Source organism: Staurois parvus, unplaced genomic scaffold (assembly GCF_062004578.1).
Source record: "Staurois parvus isolate SC_StPar_1 unplaced genomic scaffold, SC_StPar_1.0 ptg000152l, whole genome shotgun sequence".
NCBI lineage: Eukaryota > Metazoa > Chordata > Amphibia > Anura > Ranidae > Staurois > Staurois parvus.
Window position 1 is genome coordinate 2,217,849 of NW_028317948.1, and position 20,383 is coordinate 2,238,231.

At 38.6% G+C, this 20,383-nt stretch overlaps 1 protein-coding gene across 1 annotated transcript in view; it reads left to right on the forward strand.

Moving 5' to 3' along the window:
- The first annotated feature begins 9,811 nt into the window (after positions 1 to 9,811).
- SDR42E2 (short chain dehydrogenase/reductase family 42E, member 2) overlaps positions 9,812 to 20,383 on the forward strand; it is a 52,175-nt gene continuing 41,603 nt past the window's right edge. Inside the window, exons 1-3 of the mRNA XM_089674795.1 lie at positions 9,812 to 10,165; positions 14,738 to 14,833; positions 17,163 to 17,220. Of these exons, the coding sequence (XP_089530921.1) occupies positions 9,839 to 10,165; positions 14,738 to 14,833; positions 17,163 to 17,220 (481 nt within the window). The 5' untranslated portion in view covers positions 9,812 to 9,838. The remainder of the gene's footprint in view (positions 10,166 to 14,737; positions 14,834 to 17,162; positions 17,221 to 20,383) is intronic.

The following is a 20,383-nucleotide window of genomic DNA, read 5'->3' on the forward strand; positions in this document are numbered from 1 at the left end:
GTATTGTAGTGTTTTTGCGGGGCTAATTATCAGAGATACTTTCTTATTTTCCTATGGCACCGGGAAATTGGAAATAATATCTGAAGCACTATAAGTTGCAACTAACCCCTCTGAAATTTGTTTTACGTCATTTGATAACATGTATTGTATTATACATTACACAGAGCAGATAAGTATGACATTTTTTCTATTTAAAAAAAAAAAGCTGAACTTTTAATTTGACTTCAACCACTTTCCCTACAGAAGATTTACCCCGCTTCCTGACCAGGCCATTTTTTGTGATACAGCGCCATTACTTTAACAGACAATTGCATGGTCATACAACGCTGTACATAAATTAAATTTATGTCCTTTTTTTCCCACAAATAGCTTTCTTTTGGTGGCATTTGATCACCTCTGCATTTTTTATTTTTTGTGCTATAAACAAAAAAAGACTGACAATTTTGAAACAAAAAACAAAATTTTTACTTTTTGCTATCAAACATATTGAAAAAATAAAATTTCAGCATAAATTTTGGCCAAAATCTATTCGGCTACATGTCTTTGCTAAAAAAAAATCCCAGTAAGTGTTTATTAATTGGTTTACATGAAAGTTATCAAAAATGGCAGTATAGATACTGGGATTTTTTTTTTTCATACTAGTAATACAATGATTAGCGACTTATAGCAGGACTACGGTGAGCATTCTGACACTGGGTAGGAACTGACTAACTGCTACTGACAGTCACCGCTCTCTGCTCAGAGTGGCTGTGAGAACTCAGCGATCAGCGGTCATGTGAGTTCTCACACTTAGAGCCGGCATGGGACAGATGCAGCATTGGACCGATGCTGCATCCACCTAGGCAAGTATGATTTAAAAAAAAAAAAAAAGCAATCCCACACATCTCTATTTAAGAACAAATTCGTAATGAAACAAAACACATTTTTCAGTCGTGCACATCTTTTAATAATAATATTAATAATAAATTATGTATTTAATAAAAATAAATATGCTTCAAATAGTAAACATATGATTCCAATAATGTCATTTGGTGTATACTGTATATATGATGATGAACTGGATATCTATATAGCAGAAATCAGGTGCTAGGGAAACTTTTTTAAGTAGGACAAAAGTGATAACAATCCAAGAGAGTCAGTCTTTACATAGAGAAGATATTATCATAGAGACACATAATGAACACCATTCTATAATCCTTTTAGCCTCATACATTTTAATAAAGAAACACTGACCCAGAGAAATAAATATCAGTAATGCATACGGAAATGTACCGTATTTCTTTAGCCTGGCTTTAGAGGGATGATGTCTTTAACCATTTTTCACATATCTGTTGAATTTTGACTATTTATAAATATATATATATATATATACAGTTGTGTTCAAAATAATAGCAGTGTGTTGAAAAAAGTGAATAAAGCTCAAAATCCTTCTAATAGCTTTTATTTCCATACACACAAATGCATTGGGAACACTACACATTCTATTCCAAATCAAAACATGAAGAAAAATATAGCAAATGTGTGTTGTTCCTCTAAAAAATTGAAGAAAAGTGAATATTAGACTGTTCAAAAAAATAGCAGTGTTTGTAGTCTTCTTTACAAACTCAAACATTCACTATATAAACTGAAAAACGTTTGGAGATTTTGCTTTCCTTTGGATCACTTAATGAATATTTAGTTGTATAAGCACTGTTTCTGAGAACTGCTGTACATCTGTGTTGCATGGAGTCAACCAACTTCTGGCACCTGTGAACAGGTATTCCAGCCCAGGATGATTGGACTACATTCCACAGTTCTCTATTTCTTGGTTTTGCCTCAGAAACTTCATTTTTGATGTCACCCCACAAGTTTTCTATTGGATTAAGATCCGGGGATTGGGCTGGCCACTCCATAACGTCAATCTTGTTGGTCTGGAACAAAGATGTTGCACATTTACTGGTGTGTTTGGGGTCGTTGTCTTGTTGGAACACCCATTTCAAGGGCATTTCTTCTTCAGCATAAGGCAGCATGACCTCTTCAAGTATTCTGATGTATTCAAACTGATCCATGATCCCTGGTATGCGATAAATAGGCCCAACACCGTAGTATGAGAAACATCCCCATATCATGATGCTTGCTCAACCATGCTTCACTGTCTTCACAGTGTACTGTGGCTTGAATTCAGTGTTTGGGGGTCGTCTGACAAACTCTCTCCGGCCACTAGACCCAAAAAGAACAATCTTACTTTCATCAGTCCACAAAATGTTGCGCCATTTCTCTTTAGGCCAGTCAATGTGCTCTTTGGCAAATTATAACCTCTTCAGCACATGTCTTTTTTTCAACAGTGGGATTTTGCGGGGGCTTCTTGCAGATAGCTTGGCTTCATATAGGCGTCTTCTAATTGTAACAGTACTCACAGGTAACTTTAGACCTTCTTTGATCTTCCTGGAGCTGATTGTTGGCTGAGTCCTTGCCATTTTGGCTATTCTTCTATCCATTCGAATGGTAGTTTTTCGCTTTCTTCCACGTCTTTCAGGTTTTGGTTGCCATTTTAAAGCATTTGAGATCAACTTTTTAATCAAGATACGCTGTTCTTCTGAACAATGTCTGGAACAACTCATTTTCCTCAGAATTTCAGAGAGAAATGCACTGTAACCAGCATGTACAACATTTGCTGCCCTCCTTCCTTAAATAAGGGCAATAATTGTCACCTGTTTTTCAAAGAATGAATGACCTCACTAATAGAACTCCACACTGCTATTATTTTGAACATGCCCCTTTCAATTAGTGATTCAATTACACAGAATCAGCAGCATGCATGTTATGACTTTTGGGTCTGTTGGATTTCTTTTACTCTACTACACCTGCTAGTAAATTATTTGCCATGTAGAAATATAATTTCTACCAAAAACAGTGATTGATCAGGTTAGTGATCTCTGACTGCTATTATTTTGAACACAACTGTACATATATACACATATATATATATATATATATATATATATATATAAAATTACAGAAAAATTGCAATTAGTTTGCCATTATGACAAAAACATGCATAATAACTTGTATGTAGCATGAGATTCTCTGAAAATGTCTGGATTTGTAGCTTTCTTCCTCAAGTTTTAAAATGTTGCTATATTGCTACTTGAATTTCAAAGGCAACTTTTCCAGACTTGCAATTTGCAGGCTACTCTGATTTATTTGTTAATACCAACCAGTGCAAAGTGAGAAGAGGCATATTTTTCTTATGTCCTAGGCCATATGATACTTCATATTTGTACAGGTCATGCATTGATCTGGTCTGAGTAAGGCAGGAAAAACTTTGAGTCCTGGCTGGTGGGGCCATGCATCTGTTGGGCCACAGGTTGATCACCATGTGCTGTTGTGAGCTTCTTTGGAATGTTTTGTTTCGTCAGTCATGTGCACAGTATATACTGTATTTCTCAACTATTTTGTATTATTTAGGAATCGGTGACATTCATACTATATTTTTGATGTGCTAGACAGCCAGAATTATAATGGTAAGCCTAGTCATAGGTGGACAGATGTACGTAATCTAACCATTGTCAGGCATATTCATATACCAGTGGCTCCATCAACATAAATATACAGCTTTACTTTGGATTTATCTGCTACAGGGAAATGATAGGGAGCTGCTGGAAGACACTCATGTCCATATATCTAAAATTGACACAAAAGCAATCTTTCCTGTAGATCTGTTCTTGTAGATGTGACAGCCAGGTAACACTTTGATGCTGTTGGCCAGCTAAAACTGTAACTTAATGCAGAACTTTTTTTTCTTTACTTTTGGATAGGGATTATAACCCCTGTCAGTTTTATTGCGTTCTGTGCCCCCATTAGGTAGAATCGCCCTCTTAATTTGTTCTGTTTACTGTTATCATCAAAAGAGAAGTAAAAGAAAATCCCAAATTTTGGGTTGACATCAGAACAGTAATAGAGGAGAAATCTTCCAATGGGGACACTAGTTCTGGTGACACTGATGACACCCCAAGATTCCCTTTAGGAGGGATTTTCTCTCACTTCTTGTTTTGGCTATGGGACAGGAAGTGATGGGAAATCTCCCCAATGGCACACAGATGTAAAGAAAATTGACAGGGGTTATAACCCTCCCTTGCTCTATACAAAATGAAAAAAATTGTCTTTTAGTTACATTTTAACCAATACCGGGCAATTTTACACCTTCCTGCCCAGGCCATTTTTCAGGTTTCAGCGCTCTCACACTTTGAATGACAATTGCGCGGTCATACAACATTGTACCCAAACTAAAATTTTATCATTTTCTTCACACAACTAGAGCTTTCTTTTGGTGGTATTTAATCATCGCTGGGGTTTTTATTTTTTGCTAAATTAACAAAAAAAGACCGAAAATTTTGAAAAAAAAAACATGTTTTTCTTTGTTTCTGTTATAAAAGTTTGCAAATAAATAATTGTTCTTCATTAATTTAGGCCGAGATGTATTCTGCTACATGTCTTTGGTCAAAATAACCCAAATTAGGATTATTATTTAGTTTGTAGGAAGGGTATAGAGTTCACAAACTATGGTATAGATCTGAATATTGATCAGTCCTGAAGTACTGACAGCCAATCTAATTTCTTGAGGTCCAAGAAAGTCAGAATAGTACAGATATCCCCCAAATGACCCCTTTTTGTAGAGCAGACAGTCCGCCGTACTTCATAAGAGGAATGGCGAGTTTTCTGAAGTTGTATTTTTTTGTCATAATTTTTCGGAAAATGAAAAAATAAAAAAAATTATTTTCACTATTTTTTTTTTACATACTGTCACCAGTGAAGTACAGCGTCATCATATATATATATATTTTTTTATTACTTTTTTATTATTTTTTTTAAGATTTCTTTTTCATATTTCACTATGTCCAAAGTAGTACAATGTTACCATTGTAACACTGTACTACTTTGGGGAAGTGATCAGTATTTTTTTTTTTTTTTACACAATTTGCTTATAGCAAAGAATTACTTTGCTATAAGCAAGCATTTACCTGAATGACATCGATTCATTCAGGGTTTTTTTTTTTTTTTGTGCTTAGCTGTGATTTGGCCACAGCTAATCACATGACATGTGCATGTGATTAGCTGTGACCATTCACAGCTACTAAACACTAGTATACAATGGATGGCATGAATGAAGCCATCCATTGTATACAACTGTCATGTGACCTGCTGTGATTGGTCACATGGTACCGGCAACGGGGGCTGGTACTCAGATCTGTCATCGGTTGTGTCCGAGGTACACAGCCGGTGACAGATCGCGCCGCTGCGTGGCTCTGCAAGCGTGCGAACTGCACATGTGTGGGAGGACGCCATATAGCGTCCTCCCGGAAAGCGAATACATTTTTCCGGATGTCATTCAGCCATAGGCAAATGGTTAAATACGTATTGCAATGTATGTGAACAAAAATTCCCTGTTTTTGCTAGAAAGAATGTTTAGCAGTGGGCAAAGGTATCATCCAGAATTTTTTAGCTAGGGATTACTGACACAAATAAATTAGATAATTGTCCAATGTGGCCAAATGGCCAGATTAGGAGAATCACACCTATAGGAACTAATGTATTTATTAATTTCAGCTACTTATACAGCACCATCAATTTACACAGTGCTTTACATATATATATTGTACATTCTCATCAGTCCCTAACCCTCAAGGGGTATACAATCTAAGGTCCCTAAATCACATATATACACATACTAGGGCCAATTTAGACAGGATCCAAATAACCTACCAGCATGTCTTTGGGGTGTGGGAGGAAACTGGAGTACCCAGAGGAATCCCACGCAGGCACAGGGAGAACATGCAAACTCCAGATGGGTGGTGCCATAGTTGGGATTTGAACCAATGACCCTAGTACTGCCAGGTGGAAGTGCTAACCATTTAGCCATTGTGCTGCCCACCATTTAGCCACTAAATCTAATGTAATTTTTTTAATGATTTTTATAAGATTTTTATTTACTAATAAACATTGTCTCAGTTTGCAAAGCATGCTGGATTTGTGAAGAGAGATCCCATCTCTCTGTGAAAGCTTCTTGCTAGTCTGTCTATAACTGATTTCTGCTAAGAGAGATGTACAGGACATGTCTTGCAGCAGTTCACTCAGGTCCCATTCATACCTGAGCATTTTGTAGCTTGACGCTCGAAGCTTCAAACTGTTCAGGGAGAAAAAAATCAATTATTCTCCATGAAGATGCTTCACACCTCTGCTCTAAGTTTCCTGAAGCCAAACACCTGAAGCTCAAAAAGGTTTTGGAGCCACATTTGTTTCTTGACTTAGGCAAATTATTATTATTATTATTATTATACAGTATTTATAAAGCGCCAATAGTTCGCTTAGCGCTGTACATTACAAAGGGGGACAGAACATGTGACAGAACAATACCAATACAATGCAAAACATGAGGGGATCGAGGGCCCTGCTCTTTCAAGCTTACAATCTAATTGGTGCATTTTTGGCACGTTTTTATTCTCATATCCTTTCTTGCCATCCATTGTATACAATTGTTTTGCTAGCTGTGATTGGTCCCAGTGATCACATGGTACAAAAAAATGCCCAAAGACTTTCTAAAAACCGCATACAAACATGCACCAAAACACGTGCACAAAGAAAGCAACGTATACAATGATGAGCTCTGAGAATGCCTTTAGTAACAGGTTTATACAGTATATTCATGCTCTGACCTTCCTATGAGATAAATGTAGAATGAAGTAAGTCCCTTTATTAGTCACAAAACTCAGGACAATGTCTTATGAACAAGAACAATGAATTGGTACTGACAGGACTAGAATAAGTTCGAGGACTCAGACAACACAGGGGGTCAGACAGGTCAATGATCAGGATATCTGAAGACAGGCTGTACTTGGAAGCAAGCCAGACCAAAGGGTAAGTGACAGATAAATAGTATGAGATTTTTGTCAAGTGACAGAGGCAGGAAGAGCAAAAGAAATAGCTGGCAAAATAAAAAGGAAGAACGGGCCGTACCTAAATTCTGAACAAGGACAGCCAGTGTAATAAGTGACATGCCAAAGTAAATGATGAATATTTGATTGTATATTTTCCTATATATCATTTATATGTAATGAATATTGATCTCCTTTATCCAATGAAATATCCATTAAAGAGGTATTAAACCCAAAACCAAAAATGTATTATATTGCAGCTTATCAATTATTAGATGTGGTGGCTGCATTAGTTTTCTTTCTCCTCATCCCGGCCCCAGCCCAGTCCTTTCCTGGAGTCAGTCAAGGTATAGGAGATTAATACAGAAGATGAAATAGTTTATAATCCATTAGAGAAAAGAACAGTGAAAAAAAAGATCTTCTCGAACCTAAAAAATATTAAACTCAAAACCAAAACTGTAATATATTTCAACTTACCAATCATTAGATGTGGTGGCTTCATCAATTTTGTGGGGGGGGTTGTTCCCTCTTTTTTTCCTCTAGCTAACACTTTATAACCAGTGACAGCAAACAGTTTTAGTTTTTTCCTTTTGGGATAATGATTTTACTTGAAAAGCTGAACATTTTAATCACCCCTGCCAGTGTTAAAAATTAGTGGTCTCATCCATGTTAGCTGATACATTCTGCTAGAGAGCTTGAATTTCTAAAAACAACATACTTGCTGGCTGAATCAACAGATGAAAATAGAAGAGAGAATGCCAAAAATGTTAACTTAAAGAGAAAAGCATGCCATAGACTTCCGATAAAGTTGATGAATTATCGGCCGATATTCGGATCATCAGTGGGGAAATTGGTCGGCCGTTTTTCGTAATTTTAAGACATTTAGAAAATCAGCCCTGCTTGAAAATCGTCGGCCGATTTGGTCGTTCAGCCGATTTATGTGGTAATTATGGTCTATTCGTCCGTTCTTTTTGCAGATTTTCAAATAAATTGAATATGAAGAAAAAGAAGAAATAGTATATCAAGAAGAAGAAGAAAAAGATTTTGCAGGAGAAGTTGCAACATTGTATCTATTTGTATCCATTTCGGATACAGATGTTTCTATTCAAGTACAAATAGATACAATGTTGTTTCTTCTTCTTCTGCTTCTGCATAATCTATTTCTTCTGTCAAATATAATAGCGGGGCTCTATGCAGGGACACCGCTATTATATTAATTGCCGACCGTAGACGGGACGAAAACCCGTTTACTATGGTAGTAACGTTGGCCGACTGCACAACCAATTTTACGATGTTCTTAAAAAAACGGCCGGTTTTCTCCAAGTCTATGGCCTGCTTAACTCCACTTTTGTTGAGAAAAAAACATTCTTCTCTTGGTGATCAATGTACATTGCAGCGAACAAAACTAACTTTTTTGCAGATTCCTACCTTTTGTTATTCTGAAGACATAGCTGTTTGTTTGTCTGTGTCCATTTGCAGAGTGAATCTGTATGGAAGTGATTTTTATAATTATAGGTCAGCTGCTGCACTGGCAGTGCTCTAATGAGGAAAGTGGCAGGGTCTGCATCCCTTTGGACGTGATTTCCTTTTGGGAGTATCTCACCAAAAACAAAATTTTTGGTGCAGGAAATGCTCAAAATCTGATTTGTATCTTATGCAGGCCATAAACGAAAAATCGGTCAGCGCCGTTGAAGCCACCATCGTCCGTGAAGAATGGCCATTTTTCGTGGATTTTCCAGCATGACCAATAAAAGTAAGCGAGATGATCCATGAAAAATGGCCGACGGGCGGGCCCCATTAGCAGGCGTGAATATCAGCCGCTTTTTCGTGCGGACGAACAATCGGCCGATAAACGACCCATCTATGGCCTACATTAGTGCAGACTTCTGGGAAAATCAATGAGCCAATCACACAAGCTGGAAACAACACGTCTGGGGGGCGTTCCAGGTAGCCATCTTGCATTGCATTTTGCAGGAATTACAGCACTGCAGATTAAATGGGAAAGGTAGTTTTTACTAACATTCAATTACAATAGGACTTTTAGTAAACAACACAGGGCTCTCTACAGACAGCGGCGATGTGAGATAAAATAGTCACATTGCTTTATCAAATCAGCACAAATTACATTTGTTAGGCACACAGTTAACTGATCACCCCTAGATGTTACCTTCTTCCCAGCCATTAGTACAGTGACAGTATTAGCACTAATCACTGTATTAGTGTCACTGGGGATGTCACTGGGGATGTCAGTGCCAGTTAGTCAGTTCCCACCAAGCATCAGTTAGTGTCAGATTGTTTTCCGCACTATCACAGTACCAATATAAGTTGCTGATCACACCATTACTAGTATAAAAAAAATAAATAAAAATTCCAATATAAAGTATATTCCATAGTTTGTAGACACTATAGCTTTCACACAAACCAATCCATATACAATGTTGGGTATTTTGTTTATCAAAGACATGTAGCACAATACATTTTGGCCTAAATTTGTGAAGAAATTTAGTTATTTTTATTTTTTTATTGGATATATTTTGTAGCCGAAAGTTAAAAAAAAAAGGTTTTTTTTTTCAAAATGTTCAGTCTTTATTCATTTATACAATAAAAGATTAAAAAACCCAGTGGTGCTCAAATACCACCAAAATAAATCTCTCTTTGTGTTAAAAAAATTATTTAGATTTCATTTGGGTACAGTATTGCATGACCGCACAATTGCCTGTTAAATTAGCGCAGTACCGAATAGCAAAAAATTGCCTGGTCATGAAGGGGGTAAATTTTCCGGAGCTGAAGTGGTTAAGATATTAAAGCTCAAAAATGTTTCCAACTGAAATAAATGTAATATGTCTTAATGTTTTGTATATAGCTATTGTTATTTGTGGTTCTTTCATCTACAGATCTTGGGATAACGGCATATTACTTGAAACAGCATGAGGGAAACGAGAACTGGGTGTGAACTGGAAGACCTGAGAAACAAAATTGAGAAGGAAGAAATCTGTACAGAATGTTTCAGGAATTGTCTACCATTCAGGACTGTCAGATCAAATGGCGTGGTACCACACAAGGGCAGAGTGCTTCCCTGTATACCAAGTGTACATCCTGGTACTTGGGAAATGACAAAGGTTCTGGTCACAGGAGGTGCAGGATATCTGGGACACAATCTTGGATGTGCCTTGATGAAGCTGGGATACTCTGTTATATTGTTTGATCTAAACAAACCAGGTTGGGTAGTACAAAGCCGTGCTACATTCATACAGGTAAAAGGAAAAGATTGTGTTAGGCACAGGGATTTCTACAATGCTAGGTATTCATGTACTGTAATGAATAAATGGTAACATTTGGGTAAACCGTTAAATACACACTGGAGAATGAAGGAGAAGCAGCATGCTAATGAAGTCATCCCTCTGCTTATTCTGTTCTCTCAACCTGTCTAAATGTTCTTCAGTTGGCTTACAGTACTGCCCCCTCTGTCTCACAGCACAGTTCCTGTTTCTACAGGGGATCACAGGGGTAATATAAAGACACATTTAGATATTTACAATAGTAGCACTAAAAAATAATTTTAATAAATACATACATTAACTGAAGTTTTTTTTTGCCACATTTACATAGTTAGTCTGGCTGAAAAAAGATAAAAGTCCATCCATAAAGTTCAACCATAAAAAAAAAAAAGTTATAATCCTACACCCACAGTTGATCCAAAGAAAGGCAAAAAAAACAGCAAAGCATGATCCAATTTGCTCCTGTAGGGGAAAAAAATCCTTCCTGATCCCCTGAGAGGCAATTGGATATTCCCTGGATCAACTTTACCTATAAATGTTAGTATCCAGTTATATTCTGTGTATCCAGTAAAAAATCCAGGCCTTTTTTAAAGCAATCCACTGAGCTGGCCAGAACCAACTCTTGAGGGAAACTGTTCCACATTTTCACAGCTCTCACTGTGAAGAAACCTTTCTGTGTTTCTTTTCCTCCTTGTCCTCTGTGATGACCTCAGGGTGAATAACTCTACACTGAGTTCACTATATGAACCACTGATGTATTTATACATGTTGATCATATCCTCCCTTAATCTCCTCTTCTCAAGAGAATAAATTCAGTTCCTTTAATCTTTCCTCATAGCTGATCTCCTCCATGCCTCTTATCAGTTTGGTTGCCCTTCTCTGTACTTTCTCCAGTTCCCCAATGTTCTTTTTGTGAATTGGTGCCCAAAACTGAACTGCATATTCCAGATGAGGTATAACTAATGATTTGTACAGGGGTAATATGATATCTCTCTCTGGAGTCTATACCTCTTTTAATACAAGAGAGGATTTTGCTCGATTTAGAAGCCGCAGCTTGGCATTGCATGCCATTATTAAGCTTGTGATCTACCAGAACTCCCAGATCCTTCTCCACCATTGGTTCCCCCAGTTGTACTCCCCCTAGTATGTATGATGCATGCATATTCTTAGCTCCCAAGTGCATAACCTTACATTTATCAACATTAAACCTCATTTGCCACGTAGTTGCCCAATTAAACAGTGCATTGTAATAATGTTCACTACGCACCCACAACCACAATGCATTGTGGTGCACTGTGTTGGAGTGGGTGTGGGATAAAGGGAACTATGGCACATATATGGTGGGAATGCCCTAGGATACAAGAGTTCTGGCAGGAAATAGTACAACAAATACAAGAGATCTCGGTAGTTAATATTCTAAAAGACCCGTTGGTTTGTTTATTCCATAATACCGAGTTTACAGTGAAACAATATAAAAATATGATAATATTCCATTTATTAAATGCAACAAAAGGATTCATCCCAAAGTTTTGGAAGGTCCAGGAGAGCCCTAAAGTAAAGGATTGGATATATAGGGTACAACATATTTATAGGATGGAGGAATTATGTCATAGTGTAAATATCAGCCAATTTACAAACTGTCCGTAAATGTCTGATAATGTCTGTACAAATGGATCCTGATGTAAAGAGCAATGCTGCAGACCCTGATGTAAGCGGGAACACTGATGTAAAGAGGAATTCTGTGGACTCTGATGTAAGAGGGGGAGGGGCTCTGGTGACCAGGGCCACCTCACATCAGAGGTCCCCTTTACACCAGGGTCTGCAGTATTCCCCCTCATATCATGGACTGCAGAGTTCCTCTTTAATCAGAGTTACTCTTTACATCAGGGTCTGCAGAGTTTCCCCTTGCACTGTAAGAGGGAAGTCTACAGACTCTGATGTAAGGGGCAAACTCTGTGGACTTTTGTATAAAGGGTAAGAGTTTCCCTTCACACCAGAGTCCACAGAATTCCCCTTACACCAGAGTCTGCAGCATTCCCCACAGTGTTCCCTTTTACATCAGAGTCCACAGAGTTCCCCCTTGCAATATGTAATGGAAACCACTGTGACCTGGGCCCTTGGAGGGGCCAGCCTTCTTCCCATGGACTATAGACACAGGACTATGGAAATCCCCCTTGGACCTTTTGGGGTTACATTATGTTTAAGTCACCCTGTGCCCATAATAAGTACAATATGTAAATCAAGCATGAAGGAGTTAATTTTTGAACCTATTCCTGTTTTGTGAATATTGGAATGAAACTGGCTGACTCTAGGTGATAATCTCTAAATTCATTTAATCACCTCCAGAGTCCAGACTGTTAGGTGCCAGAAAGGAAACCATTGTTCTTTTGAGTTTGATGGTTTGATTATGCGACTTAATTTTCTCCTGATGTGTGTCATACCTGAAGGTTTTTTGTGTATCAATAATCTGTGATTTCTTAATAAAGTCAGTCCATATTTACTCCAACATTGGTTCTGTCTGATGATTGGGGTAAATATACAAGGTGACTTGACAAAGGAGGCGACATCTAAGAAACGTCATCATAGCAATCACGTTGTGCACGTTCCTCCCTCTCTTCCCCTCTCCGAGTAGCGAGACATGGATATGGAGCATGCTCAAGCTGGCCCGGGCGCATGCGCAATAGCGGTGGCACAGTCTGCTCAGCCGCCGTAGGAGTTGTCATCACAGGAGAGCTGTCACCAGGGGCGGACTGACAACTCATGGGGCCCCCGGGTAATAGGGGATCATGGGGCCCCTGTGTCCTTGCCAAAACTCAAAAAAGCCTATGAAAAAGGTACCAGGGGCATCTCATGGGGCCCCCTACTGACCCCGGGCCCTCGGACAGTGCCCGAGTTTCCAAATGGTCAGTCCGCCCCTGGCTGTCACTACACTAACTTGCCACACATCCCGTACCACCAACCAGGGAGAAGCTGGGGAGGACCGTTCTTTGCCTGAAGTGCTCTATATTGTACCATGTGAGTGCATTTATTTGTATAGTTTTATTCGTATTAAATGGAGTTGCATCTAAACTTCAACCCTAGTGTGTCCGCATTTGAGTTGGACCTGCAAGTTAGCCCCTGTGATAGATTCCTTACCTACCAGAGCGGTTGTTGGGAGTTTTGTATTTATTACTGTTGTTTGGTGTATTGTCATGCCTGAACAGTATTACACATGGCCTTTAGGCACATGGAGATTTTTGTTTTCCACCTAAATGGAAGTTAGTGTTAGCCATGATGTGTGTTGCAACTGGAACTCAATCCCCTATGCATGTTTTCCTTGTTCTTGCTTCCTTGTTTTTTGTACATGAAATCTTTTGTTTGAAAATAAAGATTCCATTTTTTAAAAAATGGAGTTACACTAGGGCAGACGTGTGCTCTCTGTTGTTTCTGTCCTTTGCTTAAATATGCTATCTACAGTCTTAACCTAATATGCTGGTCCTGTCTGGTAATTAGGGAGGTTTGGGCTGAAAGTGCTATATTCTATATTCTGGTTCCAGAGTGGAGAAAGCTGTAGTTTAGCGGAGATACCCAGCCGGGGGTGTCAGGCAGTCCGTCACACGCTGTAAAGGGGAACCCTGCAGACTCTGATGTAAGGCAGAACCCTATGCTGGGTCATATTAACATTACCTTTATGTAAAAGGAGAAATATGTTTTTTGCCTTTTGTTATACATTAAGCACATTGATAATCATGCTAGCTGCGTGTTTGTAGCTTATTGCACTGAAAACGGTCATTTGTGCCATGTATTGTCCCCCCTATTGTACAGCGCTGAGCAAACCCTTTGGCGCTATATAAACTCGTAGTAATAATAATAATAATAACTTTGGCTAACTTTCAAAACTGTCAGTAAAAAAATTGGCTCTTCCAGTAAATTTTTTGTGTCGTGTCAGTAAAGAAATGGACTCTGTCAGTAAATCTTTTGTGCTGTGTCAGTAAATTTCACTTCGGGAGGTTGGCAACCCTGATCAGTACTGTGTCTCCCAGTACACAGGAGCAGCCCATGCAATCAGCACAGTTCGCTGGTGTGAACAAGTCCTAAGTGCACTGGGTCTAACTTTGGACAGCACATTCATAGCTATACACCCTGCTGTGATGGGAATTTAGAGGTAAGACTATAAAAATTGAAGGTTGTCAATCTGCCTGAAAATCTATTTATGTGAATATATTTTGTCTTTAAACCCAATTGACCCTTTAACACTAATTGTACGGAAACGGAGCAGACTGGCATAGTTTAAGATCCTCAAAAAAATCTTTAATTTATTAAAATAAATATGTTGTACTCACATCCATTAGTGCTTCATTCAAAGACAAATGTCAAATATACTGGCTAACATCTTTTGAGGCAGAACCTCTTCAAAATGCGTTAGCTAGTAACTCTAAACCTTCTAAATTTAACCTTTAACCTGAACCTACCCAATACATCTACAGAGAAACTCCTAAGATTGAAACTAATGTGTTACCTGTTAAAGCTATTCAGAAAACATTCTAAGGCATCTTGTTGGTTTTGCAGGGTGACATAAGGAATTATGACTCCCTCTACAAAGCTTGTGAAGGGGTGGACTGTGTGTTCCATGCTGCATCATTTGGAATGTCAGGATATCAACAGGTGGGTGATAATTACTATAATTCCAACATGAGTGACAAACCATTTTTATTAAAAGACTGGACACTTGGTAAGCTGTGAAAGATGCTGAGATTGTGGTTGATTTCTCCAACTGGAGTGAGTAACCTTGTTTATTAAGAGACTTGGGAATAATCATTGTGGGAGCACTGCTGAAATGTTTTATGTATAATGCTAGAGCAGCCTTTCTCAACTAGGGTTCCTTCAGGAGTTGCTAGGGGTTTTTTGACTAAACTCTAATAAAATGTCCAGGGGTGGACTGACAACTCATGGGGCCCCCGGGCAAGAGGGGATCATGGGGCCCCTGTGACCTTGCCCAAACTCAAAAAAGCCTATGTAAAAGGTACCAGGGGCATCTCATGGGGCCCCCTACTGACCCCGGACCCTCGGGCAGTGCCCGAGTTTCCAAATGGTCAGTCTGCCCCTGAAAACGTCTGATGTAAAGGTAAATTTTATTACATCTGTCCTACTAACATTGGTTTACTGACCAACAATGTAAGGGAGGCCCTTCTGCATTGACTTTAAATATAGAGGGTGCATTCCCATTGACCACCAATGTAAAGGGTTGCTTTTTTTCATTGATCAGTCAGGTAAAGGATATTCGTTAGCTGTCCACCAATGTAATTGGTCCCTTGCTCCACTGATGATAAATATAAGGGACCCTTTTCTTCAGATTGCCAATGTAAGGAAGACCTTCTGCATCGACCTTCAATACAGGGGGCACTTTCTCATTGACCATCATTATAAATTGACCAATAATTTGTTGGGGCATTCTTCAACTGTCCACCAATATGAGGGGTACCATCACGTACCTGGTGAAGACTTGAATGTTATGGAGGGCTGTCTTGCACCTCCTGGTCAACACTCCTGAATGTGAAGACAGAGATTGTAAGGGAAAGGAGTGCCAGAGTAGCTGTCTGGATGCAGGAACAGTTTGGCTGGATGTCCACTCTGTAGGATGCAGGAACAGTTTGGCACCAAAGCAAAAGACAGAAGCAGGACCAGGAGACAAGCAACAGTCAGCAATGACCAGGCAACAAGGGACCGAATCGACAGACAGAGCAAATCCAGAAGGCAGGCCAAAGTCAGTAACAGCTGGGCAAAGCAGTGCAGAATCAGCAGGCAAGGACAAGTCCAGTAAACAGGCTGGGGTCAGAGTAATCAGGTGAACAGGGTTAAGGCAGGAGCAGAAGCGAAGTCCAAGAGCAAGCCGGGTCATACACAGGATACACAGGTAAGCAGTTACAGTGGATCAGGTCTCAGGAACAATCTGAAGAACATTCAACTGCTCATAATGATAGACCAGTTTAAATAGGCCCATTGAGCGCCGAGTGTGCACACTAATTGGTATGGGCGCATACACACACAAACATGAGCATGACAAACTAGAATGGCACGTCTAACGTTGCCACTTCTCTCAGAATTAGGAGCACGTGGGAAATGTGCACGAATATGAGCATATGCACATACTGGTTTTCTGATGCTAGGAATCTGGTGTACCTTAGAGGTCCCTTGCTCCACTGACCATAAATGTAAGAGGGTCTTCTCTGCTAACCACCAATGTAAAGGGACCATTCTCTACTGGCCATAAATGTAGGGGGCACTTCTCCTCTGTCCTCTCCTCTGACCTCCAATGTAAGGGGACATTACAGTTTTCATTGTCTGCTTTTTTATTTGAATTTCTTAATTATGAAAAACATGTTTTTTATGATTATATCTACAAGTTGCTGATCATGCTTCTGTACCTTGAGCTGTAGATATAATTATTAGCAAGGGTTCCCTGATACTTAAAAAACATTTTAAGGGTTCCTTAGGGGCAAAAAGGTTGAGAAAGGCTGTACTAGAATGTTATTTACTATTTTCTTTGTATTTTAATCCACCGTATATTACTTCTTTGCATTTTTTATCTTGTGATCTTTCGCTCACAGAAAGAGATGGCTCTTCATTTACTGCTGAGTGCATCATCGTTTTATCACACCATAAAGCACATCATAATAAATGCCACTGTGCAGTGTGCCCTGGAGACAGTGAACAGATATCATTTTTAAAATCACATTCCCTAATGTTAGCTTCAGTATTCACACTGAGATATAGATTAGCTCTGTGAGATGAATGACAATGTCACTGTTCCTCTCTCAAGCTTCATGCTTTGTTTTATATATTTATTTATTTATTTATTTAAATGATAGGTTTGTATATTTCCATTGGCATTCTATGTTTCTGTTATATACTACCATAGTTCATCAAAGTGTCCCAGAAATAAAAATAATGGTGCTTTTTAAACCTGAGTTTTAGTTTCTCATTTCTTTTTTAGCTCCAGAAGAGACAAATTGAGTCCATAAATATAGGAGGGACACAAGTTGTTATAGATGGTAAGCCAACTTGTTTTACAACAATGTTACAGCAAAACTATATGAGTAATAATTCATATACAACTGCTGGGCTTATGTTGAAAATCATGAAAGGAACTCATATACCGAGCAAAGTGCAGTCATGTATAGGAACCCATCAGGTTTTAGTTTTGCTGAAGTAGAATTGTGAAAGAACAAAATAGCAACCTTAAAAATTCATTTTTTCTTATTACACTGACCTTGACATTTAAAGTGGAACTATGGGCAAAATCAAAATTGACATATACAGTGCAGATTGTCTTTAGCATTAACACACTTATTAACACTGTTGATCCTGTCAGTAGAACAAAGTTTTTCCAATTTCCTTCACAGGGTGACAATGCTGTTCATTCTGCAATGAAATCACAGCAGTGTTGTCACCCTGTTGGCAGGGTTGTCTTAGATGAACAAATAAACCCCAATGTAGCCAGATCCTTGGCTAGAGAAGGAAGAAGACATAGTGCTGTAGCTGCTTTCTGTGCCTATACAAGACCTGTATGCTGGCTTTCAGGGAGCCAGTGGGCATGAAGGGCTTGAGAGACTTTGATATAGGCTGCACTGAACTCTGGGAAATGTAGTAAGGGAAGAGGATCTCACATGGGAGTAGATGGAGTGTGGACTGCAACTCCCAGATATACACTCTTCACAGGAGGAGAAAAAGCAGTTTTTCTCCAGGACTAGAGAGAACTTCCTTATGAGTCCGGTGTGAAGGGACCTGACTGCGCACTGTATCTGCTAAAAGCCTACAGCTTGAAAAAGAAACCGAAGCACTGTTAAACCTGTGTGCTACGGGCTAGAGTTGCTCTAGGCAGATCCAGAAGTGAGCAGAACCAAAGTTGCTGTGCCACTGGGACTGGTGAGAAGGCATTGCTGCCATTGATCTATCATTGCTAGCAGAGACTGAGTACATAGGAACTGGCCATCTAACTAGCAGCCTTATTTACTGCATGCAGAATTTACCAGGACTGCATTTATGTGCACCACTGGAAAGACTGGGCCCCAACATTAGCCGGCTCTATTAGCACAAAGGACTGTCTTCTCAGAAAGCTATTCTATAAGAACTTTACTCGTTGTCCAGAGTAAGACGTATCTCTGTAAGAAGTGCATTCTAAGCAGCATAGCCTACTGGTTGCAGAAAAGTTATTGTGGTGTTGATCACCATTGACATTATTGTTATCTATGCCATTGTTTATTGCTGCTTCATAGATTATCGGGTATAGGACAATTCAACCATATAATATTCCATTCTAGACTGCTATAACCTAGTGATCATATTGCTTTGTGAACTGTGGTTGACCTATTCTTTTTTTACGTACATAGTACCATTCAGCTCAATATAGTACGAGTTAATTTACCATTTACCAGTCGGGTGTTAATTTTCTGATACAGAATCACAGTTGGGTGCATTGTATCCATACTAGTGTTCCTATAGGGGTTTGCAGCCACTTTTGTACAACCAGGTGTATTAGAGGTGCTAAAGTTGTTCACAGAGTCGAGGCAAAAGAACAGAGAACCCAATCTACCAAGCCGTTCCTGCAGGGGTAGCGCTACACTAACTCCAGCCAACATTTTATAAGCGATTATAGCCACTTGTTGTTTTTTCAACTCTGTAACTGCCACTTTTGCTTAACAGTTTGGTCTATTACTGAAAGTGGAAAAATAACAGATCTACTGGCAGGATCAATTAGTAATGAAACTCAAAGTAATGAAGTCAAAGGGTGACTCTGAGAAACAAAGTTGCTGTGTAAGTCACTGGTCACACCACTGCGCTATTTGTGTGCCATTTCAGCGTGATTTCAGGTGCAATTTCTGAAGACTTTATTGCTACTTGTGAAGATTTTCAATGATTTCTTGCAATTAGCAGTGCAATTTCCGTTATATTCTATGTATGTGAAATTGTAACAAAACTGCAGAAAAAGCAATGCAAGAACTAATTTAGAAATTATGCTGCAACAAATTGCACATGTTAAGACATTCACATTCATTAGATGCGATTTCAGGTGCGATTTCACGTCGCAAATCGCAGCTGAAAATGCACCAGTATGACCAGGAACTAAATACAATTGACAGAATGGGGGAGATTTACTGGTGCACTCAAAATCTTGTGCAGCTGTGCATGTTAGCCAATCAGCTTCTAAATTTAGCGTGTTCAATTAAGCTTTGGCAAAAAAAACTGGAAGCTGATTGGTTTCTGTGCAGAGGTGCACCAGATTTGGCACTCTCTAGGTTTAGTAAATAACCTCCAATTTATCATATTTGTATTATTTTTTATTTTTCTCCATTGTTCCACATTAATGCTCCTCACAACTTCACTCCTATTCTGGCTATATGTATGGATATATTTAGACAAGTTCAACCACTATAACCAAATTTCAAACACAGAAATGAATGAATGAGCCGATCAAGGCAACCAACCATCAATGGCCATTTAGAAATTTGGATAGAAATTCTTGGTGGTTTAGTTGTTTTTGCATTTGAAAGCTAGTTGCAACCTAGAAATTGCTTTGTGCATGGACAGAAAACCTAACCTTTAAAATGAGGAGTCTGTAAGTTTTTTTTCAAATTTAAAATTCAAACAACTTTCACTCTAAATCCATGCATGTTTAATTAGATTAATTAGGAGAAATGGGTGAAAGTTGTGTGAATCTTGGGAGAAGACACTTATATACCGACCTATAACCTGTACCCTAACAATAAAAGTCCCACTATTATAAAACAAATTGTATTTTGATATTTGTATGCATTTAGCACATGTAATCATTGTATTCATAATATAAATGTATTTTTATTTTACCTGCTTTTTAAATATATTTTCTCAGAATTTACACAGTTTCAAGTAATAGTGACAAGAAAAAATTATACCACTACCAGGTGTCTATTTTTTTTTTAAGAAAAAAAAAACTCTTCCTGTACACACTCAAGCAATGTTCTGGTTTGTCCCAAATACTGTCAGTGCCAAAAAGAAAAAGAAAAAAAACTTGAATGCCACCATTACATGTATTAATATGCAGTTCAGAACACTATTGGGAAAATTATACAGAGTGCCATAGATACTCTATAGACCTTTGTCTCTCAGTACATTGAACATATGGCTGATCATGCCAAAAAACTGTCTTTTATTTAAAGCGGAGTTCCAGTCACACTG